Source organism: Somniosus microcephalus, chromosome 23 (genome assembly GCF_052327205.1).
Source record: "Somniosus microcephalus isolate GS21.2 chromosome 23, FLI_Smic_1.0, whole genome shotgun sequence".
Lineage (NCBI taxonomy): Eukaryota > Metazoa > Chordata > Chondrichthyes > Squaliformes > Somniosidae > Somniosus > Somniosus microcephalus.
The window spans coordinates 3,453,778-3,473,304 of record NC_141009.1 but is presented as its reverse complement, the minus strand read 5'-3'; the positions used below and the strand labels follow the sequence as shown (position 1 = coordinate 3,473,304).

At 54.9% G+C, this 19,527-nt stretch overlaps 1 protein-coding gene across 4 annotated transcripts in view; it reads right to left on the bottom strand.

The window, feature by feature from the left end:
• med22 (mediator complex subunit 22) overlaps positions 1-19,527 on the bottom strand; it is a 42,483-nt gene that overhangs the window by 8,892 nt on the left and 14,064 nt on the right. For all 4 annotated transcript variants that reach the window (XM_085965213.1, XM_085965210.1, XM_085965212.1 and 1 more), the window contains exon 4: positions 17,439-17,647. In XM_085965213.1, the coding sequence (XP_085821339.1) occupies positions 17,439-17,647 (209 nt within the window). The remainder of the gene's footprint in view (positions 1-17,438; positions 17,648-19,527) is intronic.

Genomic DNA, 19,527 nt, shown 5'->3' with positions numbered 1-19,527 from the left:
TTCACCCATCACCCCCTGTGCTCACTGCCCCCGTGTCCGAACTCACACCCAGTCCCGTTCACCCATCACCCCGTGCTCACTGCCCCGTGTCCGAACTCACACCCAGTCCCGTTCACCCATCACCCCGTGCTCACTGCCTCGTGTCCTAACTCACACCCAGTCCCGTTCACCCATCACCCCCTGTGCTCACTGCCCCGTGTCCTAACTCACACCCAGTCCCGTTCACCCATCACCCCCTGTGCTCACTGCCCCATGTCCTAACTCACACCCAGTCCCGTTCACCCATCACCCCCTGTGCTCACTGCCCCGTGTCCTAACTCACACCCAGTCCCGTTCACCCATCACCCCCTGTGCTCACTGCCCCGTGTCCTAACTCGCACCCAGTCCCGTTCACCCATCACCCCCTGTGCTCACTGCCCCGTGTCCTAACTCACACCCAGTCCCGTTCACCCATCACCCCCTGTGCTCACTGCCCCGTGTCCTAACTCGCACCCAGTCCCGTTCACCCATCACCCCCTGTGCTCACTGCCCCGTGTCCTAACTCACACCAAGTCCCGTTCAGCCATCACCCCGTGCTCACTGCCCCGTGTCCTAACTCGCACCCAGTCCCGTTCACCCATCACCCCCTGTGCTCACTGCCCCGTGTCCTAACTCACACCCAGTCCCGTTCACCCATCACCCCCTGTGCTCACTGCCCCGTGTCCTAACTCGCACCAAGTCCCGTTCACCCATCACCCCCTGTGCTCACTGCCCCGTGTCCTAACTCACACCCAGTCCCGTTCACCCATCGCCCCCTGTGCTCACTGCCCGTGTCCTAACTCGCACCAAGTCCCATTCACCCATCTCCCCTGTGCTCACTGCCCGTGTCCTAACTCGCACCCAGTCCCGTTCACCCATCACCCCCTGTGCTCACTGCCCCGTGTCCTAACTCACACCCAGTCCCGTTCACCCGTCACCCCCTGTGCTCGCTGCCCCGTGTCCTAACTCACACCCAGTCCCGTTCACCCATCACTCCCTGTGCTCACTGCCCCGTGTCCTAACTCACACCCAGTCCCGTTCACCCATCACTCCCTGTGCTCACTGCCCCGTGTCCTAACTCACACCCAGTCCCGTTCACCCATCACCCCGTGCTCACTGCCCCGTGTCCTAACTCACACCCAGTCCCGTTCACCCATCATCCCCTGTGCTCACTGCCCCGTGTCGTAACTCACACCCAGTCCCGTTCACCCATCATCCCCTGTGCTCACCGCCCCGTGTCCTAACTCGCACCCAGTCCCGTTCACCCATCACCCCCTGTGCTCACTGCCCCGTGTCCTAACTCACACCCAGTCCCGTTCACCCATCACTCCCTGTGCTCACTGCCCCGTGTCCTAACTCACACCCACTCCCGTTCACCCATCACCCCCTGTGCTCACTGCCCCGTGTCCTAACTCACACCCAGTCCCGTTCACCCATCACCCCGTGCTCACTGCCCCGTGTCCTAACTCACACCCAGTCCCGTTCACCCATCACCCCCTGTGCTCACTGCCCCGTGTCCTAACTCACACCCAGTCCCGTTCACCCATCACCCCGTGCTCACTGCCCCGTGTCCTAACTCACACCCAGTCTCGTTCACCCATCACCCCCTGTGCTCACTGCCCCGTGTCCTAACTCACACCCAGTCCCGTTCACCCATCACCCCCTGTGCTCACTGCCCCGTGTCCTAACTCACACCCAATCCCGTTCACCCATCACCCCCTGTGCTCACTGCCCCGTGTCCTAACTCACACCCAGTCCCGTTCACCCATCACCCCCTGTGCTCACTGCCCCGTGTCCTAACTCACACCCAATCCCGTTCACCCATCACTCCCTGTGCTCACTGCCCCGTGTCCTAACTCACACCCACTCCCGTTCACCCATCACCCCCTGTGCTCACTGCCCCGTGTCCTAACTCACACCCAGTCCCGTTCACCCATCACCCCGTGCTCACTGCCCCGTGTCCTAACTCACACCCAGTCCCGTTCACCCATCACCCCCTGTGCTCACTGCCCCGTGTCCTAACTCACACCCAGTCCCGTTCACCCATCACCCCGTGCTCACTGCCCCGTGTCCTAACTCACACCCAGTCTCGTTCACCCATCACCCCCTGTGCTCACTGCCCCGTGTCCTAACTCACACCCAGTCCCGTTCACCCATCACCCCCTGTGCTCACTGCCCCGTGTCCTAACTCACACCCAATCCCGTTCACCCATCACCCCCTGTGCTCACTGCCCCGTGTCCTAACTCACACCCAGTCCCGTTCACCCATCTCCCCTGTGCTCACTGCCCCGTGTCCTAACTGACACCCAGTCCCGTTCACCCATCATCCCCTGTGCTCACTGCCCCGTGTCCTAACTCGCACCAAGTCCCGTTCACCCATCACCCTCTGTGCTCACTGCCCCGTGTCCTAACTCGCACCAAGTCCCATTCACCCATCTCCCCTGTGCTCACTGCCCGTGTCCTAACTCACACCAAGTCCCGTTCACCCATCACCCCCTGTGCTCACTGCCCCGTGTCCTAACTCACACCCAGTCCCGTTCACCCATCACCCCCTGTGCTCGCTGCCCCGTGTCCTAACTCACACCCAGTCCCGTTCACCCATCACCCCGTGCTCACTGCCCCGTGTCCTAACTCACACCCAGTCCCGTTCACCCATCAACCCGTGCTCACTGCCCCGTGTCCTAACTCACACCCAGTCCCGTTCACCCATCACCCCCTGTGCTCACTGCCCCATGTCCTAACTCACACCCAGTCCCGTTCACCCATCACCCCCTGTGCTCACTGCCCCGTGTCCTAACTCGCACCAAGTCCCGTTCACCCATCACCCCCTGTGCTCACTGCCCCGTGTCCTAACTCACACCCAGTCCCGTTCACCCATCACCCCCTGTGCTCGCTGCCCCGTGTCCTAACTCACACCCAGTCCCGTTCACCCATCAACCTGTGCTCACTGCCCCGTGTCCTAACTCACACCCAGTCCCGTTCACCCATCACCCCCTGTGCTCACTGCCCCGTGTCCTAACTCACACCCAGTCCCGTTCACCCATCACCCCCTGTGCTCACTGCCCCGTGTCCTAACTCGCACCAAGTCCCGTTCACCCATCACCCCCTGTGCTCACTGCCCCGTGTCCTAACTCACACCCAGTCCCATTCACCCATCACCCCCTGTGCTCGCTGACCTACATTGGCTCCCGGTCCGGCAACACCTCGATTTTAAAAATTCTCACCCTTGTTTTCAAATCCCTCCATGGCCCTCCTCGCCCCTCCCTCTCTCTGTAACCCCCTACAGCTCCACAACCCCCCCCGAGATCTCTGCGCTCCTCCAATTCTGGCCTCTTGCGCATCCCCGATTTCCATCGCTCCACCATTGGAGGCCGTGCCTTCAGCCGCCAGGGCCCCGAGCTCTGGAATTCCCTCCCTAAACCTCTCCGCCTCTCGCTCCTCCTTTAAGACGCTCCTTAAAACCGACCTCTTTGACCGAGCTTTTGGTCACCTGCCCTAATATCGCCTTCTGTGGCTCGGTGTCAAATTCTGTCTGATAATCGCTCCTGTGAAGCACCTTGGGACGTTTTACTACATTAAAACGCTATATAAATGCAAGTTGTTGTTGTGGAATGTGGATTCCCTGTCAGAAAATCAGCCATAAAACAGCACACAGTCTGTCAGAGCACCCAGCAAACACTCCCAGGGCAGGTACAGCATGGGTTAGATACAGGGTAAAGCTCCCTCTACACTGTCCCATCAAACACTCCCAGGGCAGGTACAGCATGGGTTAGATACAGAGTAAAGCTCCCTCTACACTGTCCCATCAAACACTCCCAGGGCAGGTACAGCACAGGTTCGATACAGAGTAAAGCTCCCTCTACACTGTCCCATCAAACACCCCCAGGGCAGGTACAGCATGGGTTAGATACAGAGTAAAGCTCCCTCTACACTGTCCCATCAAACACTCCCAGGGCAGGTACAGCACGGGTTAGATACAGAGTAAAGCTCCCTCTACACTGTCCCATCAAACACTCCCAGGGCATCTACAGCACGGGTTAGATACAGAGTAAAGCTCCCTCTACACTGTCCCATCAAACACTCCCAGGGCAGGTACAGCATGGGTTAGATACAGAGTAAAGCTCCCTCTACACTGTCCCATCAAACACTCCCAGGGCAGGTACAACACGGGTTAGATACAGAATAAATCTCCCTCTACACTGTCCCATCAAACACTCCCAGGGCAGGTACAGCATGGGTTAGATACAGAGTAAAGCTCCCTCTACACTGTCCCATCAAACACTCCCAGGGCAGGTATAGCACGGGTTAGATAAAGAGTAAAGCTCCCTCTACACTGTCCCATCAAACACTCCCAGGGCTGGTACAGCACAGGGTTAGATACAGAGTAAAGCTCCCTCTACACTGTCCCATCAAACACTCCCAGGGCAGCTACAGCACGGGTTAGATACAGAGTAAAGCTCCCTCTACACTGTCCCAGCAAACACTCCCAGGGGAGGTACAGCACGGGTTAGATACAGAGTAAAGCTCCCTCTACACTGTCCCCAGCAAACACTCCCAGGGCAGGTACAGCACGGGTTAGATACAGAGTAATGCTCCCTCTACACTGTCCCATCAAACACTCCCAGGGCAGGTACAGCACGGGTTAGATACAGAGTAAAGCTCCCTCTACACTGTCCCCAGCAAACACTCCCAGGGCAGGTACAGCACGGGTTAGATACAGAGTAAAGCTCCCTCTACACTGTCCCCATCAAACACTCCCAGGGCAGGTATAGCACGGGTTAGATAAAGAGTAAAGCTCCCTCTACACTGTCCCATCAAACACTCCCAGGGCAGGTACAGCACGGGTTAGATACAGAGTAAAGCTCCCTCTACACTGTCCCCATCAAACACTCCCAGGGCAGGTACAGCACGGGTTAGATACAGAGTAAAGCTCCCTCTACACTGTCCCAGCAAACACTCCCAGGGCAGGTACAGCACGGGTTAGATACAGAGTAAAGCTCCCTCTACACTGTCCCATCAAACACTCCCAGGGCAGGTACAGCACGGGTTAGATACAGAGTAAAGCTCCCTCTACACTGTCCCATCAAACACTCCCAGGGCAGGTACAGCACGGGTTAGATACAGAGTAAAGCTCCCTCTACACTGTCCCAGCAAACACTCCCAGGGCAGGTACAGCACGGGTTAGATACAGAGTAAAGCTCCGTCTACACTGTCCCATCAAACACTCCCAGGGCAGGTACAGCACGGGTTAGATACAGAGTAAAGCTCCCTCTACACTGTCCCAGCAAACACTCCCAGGGCAGGTACAGCACGGGTTAGATACAGAGTAAAGCTCCGTCTACACTGTCCCATCAAACACTCCCAGGGCAGGTACAGCACGGGTTAGATACAGAGTAAAACTCCCTCTACACTGTCCCAGCAAACGCTCCCAGGGCAGGTACAGCACGGGTTAGATACAGAGTAAAGCTCCCTCTACACTGTCATAGAGTCAGAGTCATAGAGTTATACAGCACGGATAGAGGCCCTTCGGCCCATCGTGTCCGCGCCGGCCATCACGCCCTGTCTAATCTAATCCCATATTCCAGCATTTGGTCCGTAGCCTTGTATGCTATGGCATTTCAAGTGCTCATCCAAATGCGTCTTGAATGTTGTGAAGGTTCCAGCCTCCACAACCCTTCCGGGCAGTGAGTTCCAGACTCCAACCACCCTCTGGGTGAAAAAGTTCTTTCTCAAATCCCCTCTAAACCTCCCGCCCTTTACCTTGAATCTGTGCCCCCTAGTTATTGACCCTTCTACTAAGGGAAAAAGCTCCTTAGTATCCATCCTATCTATGCCCCTCATAATTTTGTACACCTCAATCATGTCCCCCCTCAGCCTCCTCTGCTCCAAGGAAAACAAACCCAATCTGCCCAGTCTCTCTTCATAGCTGAAGCGTTCCAGCCCTGGTAGCATCCTGGTGAATCTCCTCTGCACCCTCTCCAAAGCTATCACATCCTTCCTGTAGTGTGGCGACCAGAACTGCACACAGTATTCCAGCTGTGGCCTAACCAGTGTTTTATACAGCTCCATCATAACCTCCTTGCTCTTATATTCTATGCCTCGGCTAATGAAGGCAAGTATCCCATATGCCTTTTTTACCACCTTATCCACCTGTTCCGCCGCCTTCAGGGATCTGTGTACTTGCACACCCAGATCCCTCTGACCCTCCGTCTTGCCTAGGGTCTTACCATTCATTGTGTATTCCCTTGACTTGTTAGTCCCCCCAAAGTGCATCACCTCGCACTTTTCCGGGTTAAATTCCATTTGCCACTGTTCCGCCCATCTGACCAACCCATCGATATCGTCCTGCAGACTGAGGCTACCCTCCTCGCTATTTACCACCCTACCAATTTTTGTATCATCCGCGAACTTACTGATCATACCTTTTACATTCATATCCAAGTCATTAATATAGACCACAAACAGCAAGGGACCCAGCACTGATCCCTGTGGTACCCCACTGGCCACAGGCTTCCAGTCACAAAAACAACCTTCGACCATCACCCTCTGCCTTCTGCCACTAAGCCAGTTTTGTATCCAACGTGCCAAGGCACCCTGGATTCCATGGGCTCTTACCTTCTTGACCAGGCTCCTGTGCAGGACTTTATCGAAGGCCTTACTGAAATCCATGTATACCACATCCACTGCGTTACCCTCATCCACACACCTAGTCACCCCCTCAAAAAATTCAATCAAATTAGTCAGACATGATCTTCCCTTGACAAAGCCATGTTGACTATCCCTGATTAATCCTTGCCTCTCCAAGTGGAGACTGATTTTGTCCCTCAGAATTTTTTCCATGTCCCATCAAACACTCCCAGGGCAGGTACAGCACGGGTTAGATACAGAATAAAGCTCCCTCTGCACTGTCCCATCAAACACTCCCAGGGCAGGTACAGCACGGGTTAGATACAGAATAAAGCTCCCTCTGCACTGTCCCATCAAACACTCCCAGGGCAGGTACAGCACGGGTTAGATACAGAATAAAGCTCCCTCTGCACTGTCCCATCAAACACTCCCAGGGCAGGTGCAGCACGGGTTAGATACAGAGTAAAGCTCCCTCTACGCTGTCCCATCAAACACTCCCAGGGCAGGTACAGCATGGGTTAGATACAGAGTAAAACTCCCTCTACACAGTCCCATCAAACACTCCCAGGGCAGGTACAGCATGGGTTAGATACAGAGTAAAGCTCCCTCTGCACTGTCCCATCAAACACTCCCAGGGCAGGTACAGCACGTGTTAGATACAGAGTAAAGCTCGCTCTACACTTTCCCCATCAAACACTCCCAGGGCAGGTACAGCACGGGTTAGATACAGAGTAAAGCTCCCTCTACACTATCCCATCAAACACTCCCAGGGCAGGGACAGCACGGGTTAGATACAGAGTAAAGCTCCCTCTACACTATCCCATCAAACACTCCCAGGGCAGGTACAGCACGGGTTAGGTACAGAGTAAAGCTCGCTCTACACTGTCCCCATCAAACACTCCCAGGGCAGGGACAGCACGGGTTAGATACAAAGCAAAGCCCCCTCTACACTGTCCCATCAAACACTCCCAGGGCAGGTACAGCATGGGTTAGATACAGAGTAAAGCTCCCTCTACACTGTCCCCATCAAACACTCCCAGGGCAGGTACAGCACAGGTTAGATACAGAGTAAAGCTCCCTCTACACTGTCCCATCAAACACTCCCAGGGCAGTTACAGCACGGGTTAGATACAGAATAAAGCTCCCTCTGCACTGTCCCATCAAACACTCCCAGGGCAGGTACAGCACGGGGTTAGATACAGAGTAAAGCTCCCTCTACACTGTCCCCATCAAACACTCCCAGGGCAGGTACAGCACGGGTTAGATACAGAGTAAAGCTCCCTCTACACTGTCCCATCAAACACGCCCAGGGCAGGTGCAGCACGGGTTAGATACAGAGTAAAGCTCCCTCTACACTGTCCCATCAAACAATCCCAGGGCAAGTACAGCACGGGTTAGATACAGAGTAAAGCTCCCTCTACACTGTCCCATCAAACACTCCCAGGGCAGGTACAGCACGGGTTAGATACAGAGTAAAGCTCCCTCTACACTGTCCGAGCAAAGACTCCCAGGGCAGGTACAGCACGGGTTAGATACAGAGTAAAGCTCCCTCTACACTGTCCCATCAAACACTCCCAGGGCAGGGACAGCACGGGTTAGATACAGAGTAAAGCTCCCTCTACACTATCCCATCAAACACTCCCAGGGCAGGTACAGCACGGGTTAGATACAGAGTAAAGCTCGCTCTACACTGTCCCCATCAAACACTCCCAGGGCAGGGACAGCACGGGTTAGATACAGAGCAAAGCCCCCTCTACACTGTCCCATCAAACACTCCCAGGGCAGGTACAGCACAGGTTAGATACAGAGTAAAGCTCCCTCTACACTGTCCCATCAAACACTCCCAGGGCAGTTACAGCACGGGTTAGATACAGAATAAAGCTCCCTCTGCACTGTCCCATCAAACACTCCCAGGGCAGGTACAGCACGGGGTTAGATACAGAGTAAAGCTCCCTCTACACTGTCCCCATCAAACACTCCCAGGGCAGGTACAGCACGGGTTAGATACAGAGTAAAGCTCCCTCTACACTGTCCCATCAAACACGCCCAGGGCAGGTGCAGCACGGGTTAGATACAGAGTAAAGCTCCCTCTACACTGTCCCATCAAACAATCCCAGGGCAGGTACAGCACGGGTTAGATACAGAGTAAAGCTCCCTCTACACTGTCCCATCAAACACTCCCAGGGCAGGTACAGCACGGGTTAGATACAGAGTAAAGCTCCCTCTACACTGTCCGAGCAAACACTCCCAGGGCAGGTACAGCACGGGTTAGATACAGAGTAAAGCTCCCTCTACACTGTCCCATCAAACACTCCGAGGGCAGGTACAGCACGGGTTAGATACAGAGTAAAGCTCCCTCTACACTGTCCCATCAAACACTCCCAGGGCAGGTACAGCACGGGTTAGATCCAGAGTAAAGCTCCCTCTACACTGTCCCAGCAAACACTCCCAGGGCAGGTACAGCACGGGTTAGATACTGAGTAAAGCTCCCTCTACACTGTCCCATCAAACACTCCCAGGGCAGGGACAGCACGGGTTAGATACAGAGTAAAGCTCCCTCTACACTGTCCCCATCAAACACTCCCAGGGCAGGTACAGCACGGGTTAGATACAGAATAAAGCTCCCTCTACACTGTCCCATCAAACACTCCCAGGGCCGGTACAGCACGGGTTAGATACAGAATAAAGCTCCCTCTACACTGTCCCATCAAACACTCCCAGGGCAGGTACAGCATGGGTTAGATACAGAGTAAAGCTCCCTCTACACAGTCCCATCAAACACTCCCAGGGCAGGTACAGCACGGGGTTAGATACAGAGTAAAGCTCCCTCTACACTGTCCCCATCAAACACTCCCAGGGCAGGTACAGCACGGGTTAGATACAGAGTAAAGCTCCCTCTACACTGTCCCCATCAAACACTCCCAGGGCAGGTACAGCACGGGTTAGATACAGAGTAAAGCTCCCTCTACACTGTCCCCATCAAACACTCCCAGGGCAGGTACAGCACGGGTTAGATACAGAATAAAGCTCCCTCTGCACTGTCCCATCAAACACTCCCAGGGCAGGTACAGCACGGGTTAGATACAGAGTAAAGCTCCCTCTGCACCATCCCATCAAACACTCCCAGGGCAGGTACAGCACGGGTTAGATACAGAGTAAAGCTCGCTCTACATTGTCCCCATCAAACACTCCCAGGGCAGGTATGGCATGGGTTAGATACAGAGTAAAGCTCGCTCTACACTGTCCCCATCAAACACTCCCAGGGCAGGTGCAGCACGGGTTAGATACAGAATAAAGCTCCCTCTACACTGTCCCATCAAACACTCCCAGGGCAGGTACAGCATGGGTTAGATACAGAGTAAAGCTCCCTCTGCACTGTCCCATCAAACACTCCCAGGGCAGGTACAGCACGGGTTAGATACAGAGTAAAGCTCGCTCTAAACTGTCCCCATCAAACACTCCCAGGGCAGGTACAGCACGGGTTAGATACAGGGTAAAGCTCGCTCTACACTGTCCCCATCAAACACTCCCAGGGCAGGTACAGCACGGGTTAGATACAGAGTAAAGCTCGCTCTAAACTGTCCCCATCAAACACTCCCAGGGCAGGTACAGCACGGGTTAGATACAGGGTAAAGCTCGCTCTACACTGTCCCCATCAAACACTCCCAGGGCAGGTACAGCACGGGTTAGATACAGAGCAAAGCCCCCTCTACACTGTCCCATCAAACACTCCCAGGGCAGGTACAGCACGGGTTAGATACAGAGTAAAGCTCGCTCTAAACTGTCCCCATCAAACACTCCCAGGGCAGGTACAGCACGGGTTAGATACAGGGTAAAGCTCGCTCTACACTGTCCCCATCAAACACTCCCAGGGCAGGTACAGCACGGGTTAGATACAGAGCAAAGCCCCCTCTACACTGTCCCATCAAACACTCCCAGGGCAGGTACAGCACGGGTTAGATACAGAGCAAAGCCCCCTCTACACTGTCCCATCAAACACTCCCAGGGCAGGTACAGCATGGGTTAGATACAGAGTAAAGCGCCCTCTACACAGTCCCATCAAACACTCCCAGGGCAGGTACTGCATGGGTTAGATACAGAGTAAAGCTCCCTCTACACTGTCCCATCAAACACTCCCAGGGAAGGTACTGCATGGGTTAGATACAGAGTAAAGCTCCCTCTACACTGTCCCATCAAACACTCCCAGGGCAGGTACAGCATGGGTTAGATACAGAGTAAAGCTCCCTCTACACTGTCCCATCAAACACTCCCAGGGCAGGTACAGCATGGGTTAGATACAGAGTAAAGCTCCCTCTACACTGTCCCATCAAACACACCCAGGGCAGGTACAGCTCGGGTTAGATACAGAGTAAAGCTCCCTCTACACTGACCCATCAAACACTCCCAGGGCAGGTACTGCATGGGTTAGATACAGAGTAAAGCTCCCTCTACACTGTCCCATCAAACACTCCCAGGGCAGGTACAGCACGGGTTAGATGCAGAGTAAAGCTCCCTCTACACTGTCCCATCAAACACCCCCAGGGCAGGTACAGCACGGGCTAGATACAGAGTAAAGCTTCCTCTACACTGTCCCATCAAACACTCCCAGGGCAGGTACAGCATGGGTTAGATACAGAGTAAAGCTCCCTCTACACTGTCCCATCAAACACTCCCAGGGCAGGTACAGCACGGGTTAGATACAGAGTAAAGCTCCCTCTACACTGTCCCATCAAACACTCCCAGGGCAGGTACAGCACGGGTTAGATACAGAGTAAAGCTCCCTCTGCACTGTCCCATCAAACACTCCCAGGGCAGGTACAGCACGGGTTAGATAGAGAGTAAAGCGCCCTCTACACAGTCCCATCAAACACTCCCAGGGCAGGTACAGCATGGGTTAGATACAGAGTAAAGCTCCCTCTACACTGTCCCATCAAACACTCCCAGGGCAGGTACAGTGTGTGTTGGTGGGCTATTTAACTAAGAAGGGCATCACAGCCGAGCCTAATTCGGTCATCAGCCAGCATGCAATCGGAATCACTGCGGAGGGATCAGTACTTGGAACCCCGGCCAATGTTCCCTAACCCAGAGACACATCCAAAGGCCCACAGTAGCAACCCTCTGCCGACCCCCAGCTGTGATCAGGTAACTCAGCACGGTCCGGGGATAAAAACCCGGAGATTCCCGGGCTGTGTCGAGTGGGTCACTCACTGGGCAGCGCCATTACTGAATGAAACCGTACCAGGAGCCGGTCCGTTGATTCAAAGTAAAAAGTCTGCTGAAAATGAACTCAAGCTGGAAAGGCAGAGTGAGGAAGCGACAGGAGCAAAGCTGGTGGAACTTCTATTAGATGAGGTGATGTTAAACAGAAACACAGAGATTGAAATCGGTGATCTGTATGATTTTAACTTTATTTACGAAGAATTTAAAATGTTTAAAGTGGAATGCTGGAATGTATAATTGAATGAAGTATGCAGCTTTTAAATTATATATAAATCTTAAAACAAAAATGAACACAAGTACAGAGATAAAAACAATTTCCTTTTTTAAAAATGTCGGGAACAGTGAACAAGGCACAAGGTGTAATGGCAATTATTGCTGTAACATTCACTTGGACATCACTACTGGACGGTTCTGCTTATTCAAACAGGTTCCGCTCTCGGTCCGCACTCTAAACCATCACAGCCCTGGGCGGGAGTCTGACTGACGACAGCCTTTTAATTTAAAGCATGTGTTTCACGGAAATAGAATCCGACGCCTGTGAAGGAGGAGGTCACGTTGATTTTAAAAAGCGAGTCGAGGTGCTTAGGGCGGATTCCACCAATGTTCCCTTTAAGTTGCGCAGCTGTGCAGTGCTCTGGAGCTCCCACGCAGCCGGCTCGCCGGCTTTTAAATGGGAAAAAACCCGCATGCGCGGCATTTTGAATGGGCCGCGCAGCCCAAGAAAAATTCAAGGGAGCATTGGTTTCCGTGCGCTCCTGTTCTCTCACCCCACACTCCACTCGTCCCAATCAGCTGTTCATTCCCTCCCCTCCCGAGGGTGCTGGCTCTCGCTGGGGTACGGATACACGGCTCTCGCTGGGGTACGGATACACGGCGCTCGCTGGGGTACGGATACACGGCGCTCGCTGGGGTACGGATACACGGCTCTCGCTGGGGTACGGATACACGGCTCTCGCTGGGGTACGGATACACGGCTCTCGCTGGGGTACGGATACACGGCTCTCGCTGGGGTACGGATACACGGCTCGCGCTGGGGTACGGATACACGGCTCTCGCTGGGGTACGGATACACGGCGCTCGCTGGGGTACGGATACACGGCTCTCGCTGGGGTACGGATACACGGCGCTCGCTGGGGTACGGATACACGGCGCTCGCTGGGGTACGGATACACGGCGCTCGCTGGGGTACGGATACACGGCTCTCGCTGGGGTACGGATACACGGCGCTCGCTGGGGTACGGATACACGGCGCTCGCTGGGGTACGGATACACGGCGCTCGCTGGGGTACGGATACACGGCGCTCGCTGGGGTACGGATACACGGCTCTCGCTGGGGTACGGATACACGGCTCTCGCTGGGGTACGGATACACGGCTCTCGCTGGGGTACGGATACACGGCGCTCGCTGGGGTACGGATACACGGCTCTCGCTGGGGTACGGATACACGGCTCTCGCTGGGGTACGGATACACGGCTCTCGCTGGGGTACGGATACACGGCTCTCGCTGGGGTACGGATACACGGCTCTCGCTGGGGTACGGATACACGGCTCTCGCTGGGGTACGGATACACGGCTCGCGCTGGGGTACGGATACACGGCTCGCGCTGGGGTACGGATACACGGCTCGCGCTGGGGTACGGATACACGGCGCTCGCTGGGGTACGGATACACGGCGCTCGCTGGGGTACGGATACACGGCGCTCGCTGGGGTACGGATACACGGCGCTCGCTGGGGTACGGATACACGGCGCTCGCTGGGGTACGGATACACGGCGCTCGCTGGGGTACGGATACACGGCGCTCGCTGGGGTACGGATACACGGCTCTCGCTGGGGTACGGATACACGGCTCTCGCTGGGGTACGGATACACGGCTCTCGCTGGGGTACGGATACACGGCTCTCGCTGGGGTACGGATACACGGCTCTCGCTGGGGTACGGATACACGGCTCTCGCTGGGGTACGGATACACGGCTCTCGCTGGGGTACGGATACACGGCTCTCGCTGGGGTACGGATACACGGCTCTCGCTGGGGTACGGATACACGGCTCTCGCTGGGGTACGGATACACGGCTCTCTGGCATCCACCCCCCAGGTGTGAGCTCGTCTGATAATCTATTTGGCTGCGGGAGGCATCACAGCTGAATCCAATCCTGTTCCCGCCCGATGGTGCGTATGCGCAGACACACACTCTCTCCAGCAGGAGTCACTGATGCTGGGCAGTGATCAGGAGCGGGAACCATCATTCCCCCCCCCCCCGCAACCCAGCCCAGGGGCACTGAGGCCGATTGTAGCCGCTGCTCCAGCCCCCGGTCTCCAGCCCCAGGTCTCCAGGCTCTGGTCTCCAGGCCCAGACCCTGGTCCCAGTCTCCGGCTCTGGTCTCCAGCCCCAGGCTCTGGTCTCCAGCCCCCGGTCTCCGGCCCCAGGCTCTGGTCTCCAGCCCCTGGTCTCCGGCCCCAGGCTCTGGTCTCCAGCCCCTGGTCTCCGGCCCCAGAGCTGCCCCTTTACTGACTCCCAGTTGTTGAGCACCAAAGTTACTCACTGTACAGCTGGGGCTGTAATCATATTATGGGATGCATGTGGAATATTATGGGATGTGCAGCTAACTCAGACTGATATTATGGGATGTCCAGTTAAGTGACAGCTTTGATATTATGGGATGTGCATGTCGCATAATACTGGAATATTATGGGATGTACATGCAATAGTTATATTATGGGATGTACAGGCAATACACAGCAATGATATTATGGGATGTGCAAGCAATTCACAACCCCTTGTGATATATTATGGGATGTACAGGTTAAGTTGGATCTTTGCATGTAACACACGTGTGAGAGCACTGCTGGTATTATGGGATGTCCTGGAGTGGGAGTGGAAGGAGGAGGTTCGGAATTGCACAGTCCGTCAACTTTAACACCCGTGACACTGGGCTTTGTTTCTGTTCGGCAGCTTTAGAAAGAAGCATATCACAGCATCAAAGTATAAATGTATATCGTATACATCTCCATGGGGTGAGAGGGCTCTCCTGTGAGGAGAGATAGACGGGCCTGTACTCTCTGGAGTTTAGAAGAATGAGAGGTGATCTCATTGAAACATATAAGATTCCGAGGGGGATTGACAGGGTAGATGCTGAGAGGTTGTTTCCCCCTGGCTGGAGAGTCTAGAACTAGGGGCCACAGTCTCAGAATAAGGGGTCGGCCATTTAGGACTGAGATGAGGAGAAATTTCTTCACTCAGAGGGTGGTGAATCTTTGGAATTCTCTACCCCAGAGAGCTGTGGAGGCTCCGTCATTGAGTATATTCAAGGCTGAGATCGAGAGATTTTTAGACTCTGGGGGAATCGAGATCTGGGGATCGGGCGGGAAAGTGGAGTTGAGGTCGATGATCAGCCCTGATCTCACTGAATGGAAGAGCAGGCTCGAGGGGCCGTGTGGCAGAGCGGGCTCGAGGGGCCGTGCGGCGGAGCGGGCTCGAGGGGCCGTGCGGCAGAGCGGGCTCGAGGGGCCGTGCGGCGGAGCGGGCTCGAGGGGCCGTGCGGCGGAGCGGGCTCGAGGGGCCGTGCGGCGGAGCGGGCTCGAGGGGCCGTGCGGCGGAGCGGGCTCGAGGGGCCGTGCGGCGGAGCGGGCTCGAGGGGCCGTGCGGCGGAGCGGGCTCGAGGGGCCGTGCGGCGGAGCGGGCTCGAGGGGCCGTGCGACGGAGCGGGCTCGAGGGGCCGTGCGGCGGAGCGGGCTCGAGGGGCCGTGCGGCGGAGCGGGCTCGAGGGGCCGTGCGGCGGAGCGGGCTCGAGGGGCCGTGCGGCGGAGCGGGCTCGAGGGGCCGTGCGGCGGAGCGGGCTCGAGGGGCCGTGCGGCGGAGCGGGCTCGAGGGGCCGTGCGGCGGAGCGGGCTCGAGGGGCCGTGCGGCGGAGCGGGCTCGAGGGGCCGTGCGGCGGAGCGGGCTCGAGGGGCCGTGCGGCGGAGCGGGCTCGAGGGGCCGTGCGGCGGAGCGGGCTCGAGGGGCCGTGCGGCGGAGCGGGCTCGAGGGGCCGTGCGGCGGAGCGGGCTCGAGGGGCCGTGCGGCGGAGCGGGCTCGAGGGGCCGTGTGGCGGAGCGGGCTCGAGGGGCCGTGTGGCGGAGCGGGCTCGAGGGGCCGTGTGGTCGACTCCTGCTCCTAGTTCTTATGTTCTTATTGTATAGAAAGGTATTTTGTTGTTGAAGTGATTATTGTATCTAGTGACGCCCCTGTGACGCTGGTTACAGTTAAGTTGGATGATACACCATTTAATGGCTTATTTGGCTGTGAAGGGAACGTTCATGTAACCGGCCTGTGTCTTTAAGGCCACAATGCCGTTTTACTGTAAACGGACAAATGCAAGAAATATTTCCCCCACCAAATGTAACACAGAAATTGGCATTAGACACGGCGTGACATCTAATGTGTGACGAACAGGGTGCGAGTGCATACATAACCGGTTTATGATTATTATATATTAAAGATAGCTATATAAAATTATAATAGATATAAAGGATCCCTTATTAGATCTGGGAACGATCTCTAAAATAAAATTCCAGTTTGTGTTGTAAAAATTCTCAGATTCTCGTTTCGATAAAACCGGGGCAGGAAGTTATTGTCTTAAAATGACTGCCTCGTTCAGTACAACATTGAAGGAGCGTTGCTTCCGCATCACATAAAAAGTACGTTCTAAACTTCAACGTCCTCGACACACACAAGGAGGCAGGAACTGCTTGAACAGGTGCTGGAGCCGAGGGGGCTTCTTCACAATTGCACTTAGGAATGTTTTGGTGAGACGTGTTGTGCCCGAGAACGTTTAAAGATTCACCGATTGCCGAGCGTCCTGGTGTGGGTTTTTTTTTTTCTAAGCAGCCTGTTTACGACGTGTCTGCATCCCCGGGGTTTCACCTGCGAGGAATCAGCACGTTCGCCTTCAACAGATACGGGCCGGGAAAAATCCTTCGGGGGCTCACAGTGATTTTCAGCCTTGCGTCGGGAATTTGTTTTGATTACAAGTAGAGTTAGAGCGAGGAGGAAGGGACAGGTGTAAATAAATGCGGCAGAAATCCCCCCCCCCCGCCCCCGCTTATAACACCGTACACAATGGCCGGGCCAGCGACTGCTAAGGGCTGGTTTCCTACACACTGTAAGAACAGCTGGCGCGTCAGATCAGGGCCGTTCTCAACTGAAGATCGTGTGCTGCAAAGGGTGTTTCAAACGGCCCCAACTAGAACCCAAAGTCAACCCGTACAACGTTGGAAAGAGGGAAAGACTTGCATTTCTCGTGGGTGGCAGCGAGGGCCATGGGGAGATGACAAGAAGCATTCTGGGCAGAGTTTAAATATAAAGATGCCCCTCCTCAAGGAAATACATATACAGCGTGGAATATGTGCGAGAGTGTTACAGCGTAAACACGTGGGAGAGTATTACGATGTGGGATAAGGAGAGTGTTACGTTGTGAGTAGGTTGAGACTGGGTCCCACTGTGGGGTATGTCAGTGTTAGAAGGGGCGCTGCTGCGGCTGCTCACGGACACGTTCTCGAGGCTGTGCTGGGGGCAGTTCCGTGCTATTTGTACCTGGAGGAGTAATACTCTTCTTCCAGCTCGTACAGATCGACCGCGATCTCGTCTCTCAGGGTGATCAGCTTCTTGTCGCATTCTTCCTGCAGGCTGCGAAGTTGCTGCTTCCGCTGGTTAATGGATTCGTTCACCGAGGGAAAGTCGTTCAGGATCAGGAACTGCTTCAAGTCTGACACCAGCTTCATCAGAGACTCGCCAGCACGCACCTAGCAGCAGGGCAGCGGAGAAACAAGAGCCAAAATCATCAATGAGATCAGCGCTGATCTGTACCGTAACTCCATCTACCCGCCATGGTTCCGTAACCCTGAATACCCTCGCCCAACATAAAGCTACCATTCGCCGTCCGGAAATTTTCAATTGACCCCCGGCCTCAACAGCTTTCTGGGGGCGAGAGTTCCAGATTCCCACCACCCTTTGTGTGAAGAAGTGCTTCCTGACATCACCCCTGAACGGCCTGGCTCTAATTTTAAGGTTCTGCCCCCTTGTTCTGGACTCCCCCACTCCTTATTTTCATATTTCGATTATAAAGTTATACCCACAATTATAATGGGATTTACCTCTGTAAAATACACCCCAACACAGTGGTGAGAAGGTGTAATTACAGCGTGACAGTTTACATAGAAAGTTTCCATTATAAATGTGGACATAGGACTTTATAATGGAAAAAGTTGACAGGAAGTGTGGACAGATGTAATATTTTCAACATATTTTATAAATATTAATTAATGTTCTTATGCAAACATGTTCCCTGCCAATTTGCTGCTGACAATTACGAGGGTCACCGTTACACAATGGCCAGAGAATGTTCTAATTGCAGCTAACTAGAGTCCCAGAGGTGAAAGGGACAATATTATGATCACCTATACTGCCTGGAACCCTGTAATCCTCTCATTTAAAAATTCCATTCTCTATACACCCGTGGTCAGTAATTTAAGGCATTCCGGATTGCTAGGTGTAACGGGGCCAGTCCAGGATCTCCCACTAGCCTCAGCACCCCTGCTTAGGGAGGGGTAAATCAGCCCGAGTCCCCTACACTGTCAATCCGGCTGGAAATATTCCACGTGCGGACATCCAGTGATTCCTCTCTGGTCGAAAAGCCTGCTGCCTCTTAACAACAACAACTTGCATTTATACAGCACCTTTAACATAGTAAAACGTTCCAAAGCCCTTCACAGGAGCGTAAATCAGACAAAACATGACACCGAGCCACATAGGAGATATTAGGACAGGTGACAATAAGCTTGGTCAAAGAGGGAGGCTTTAAGAAGGCTCTTAAAGGAGGAGAGAGAGAGGTGGAACCCGTACCCCAGTGAGAGTCAGTGTGTGTGGAACCCGTACCCCAGTGAGAGTCAGTGTCTGTGGAACCCGTACCCCAGTGAGAGTCAGTGTCTGTGGAACCCGTACCCCAGTGAGAGTCAGTGTCTGTGGAACCCGTACCCCAGTGAGAGTCAGTGTCTGTGGAACCCGTACCCCAGTGAGAGTCAGTGTCTGTGGAACCCGTACCCCAGTGAGAGTCAGTGTCTGTGGAACCTGTACCCCAGTGAGAGTCAGTGTCTGTGGAACCCGTACCCCAGTGAGAGTCAGTGTCTGTGGAACCCGTACCCCAGTGAGAGTCAGTGTCTGTGGAACCCGTACCCCAGTGAGAGTCAGTGTCTGTGGAACCCGTACCCCAGTGAGAGTCAGTGTCTGTGGAACCCGTACCCCAGTGAGAGTCAGTGTCTGTGGAACCCGTACCCCAGTGAGAGTCAGTGTCTGTGGAACCCGTACCCCAGTGAGAGTCAGTGTCTGTGGAACCCGTACCCCAGTGAGAGTCGGTGTCTGTGGAACCCGTACCACAGTGAGAGTCAGTGTCTGTGGAACCCGTACCCCAGTGAGAGTCAGTGTCTGTGGAACCCGTACCCCAGTGAGAGTCAGTGCCTGTGGAACCCGTACCCCAGTGAGAGTCAGTGCCTGTGGAACCCGTACCGCAGTGAGAGTCAGTGTCTGTGGAACCCGTACCCCAGTGAGAGTCAGTGCCTGTGGAACCCGTACCCCAGTGAGAGTCAGTGTCTGTGGAACCCATACCCCAGTGAGAGTCGGTGTCTGT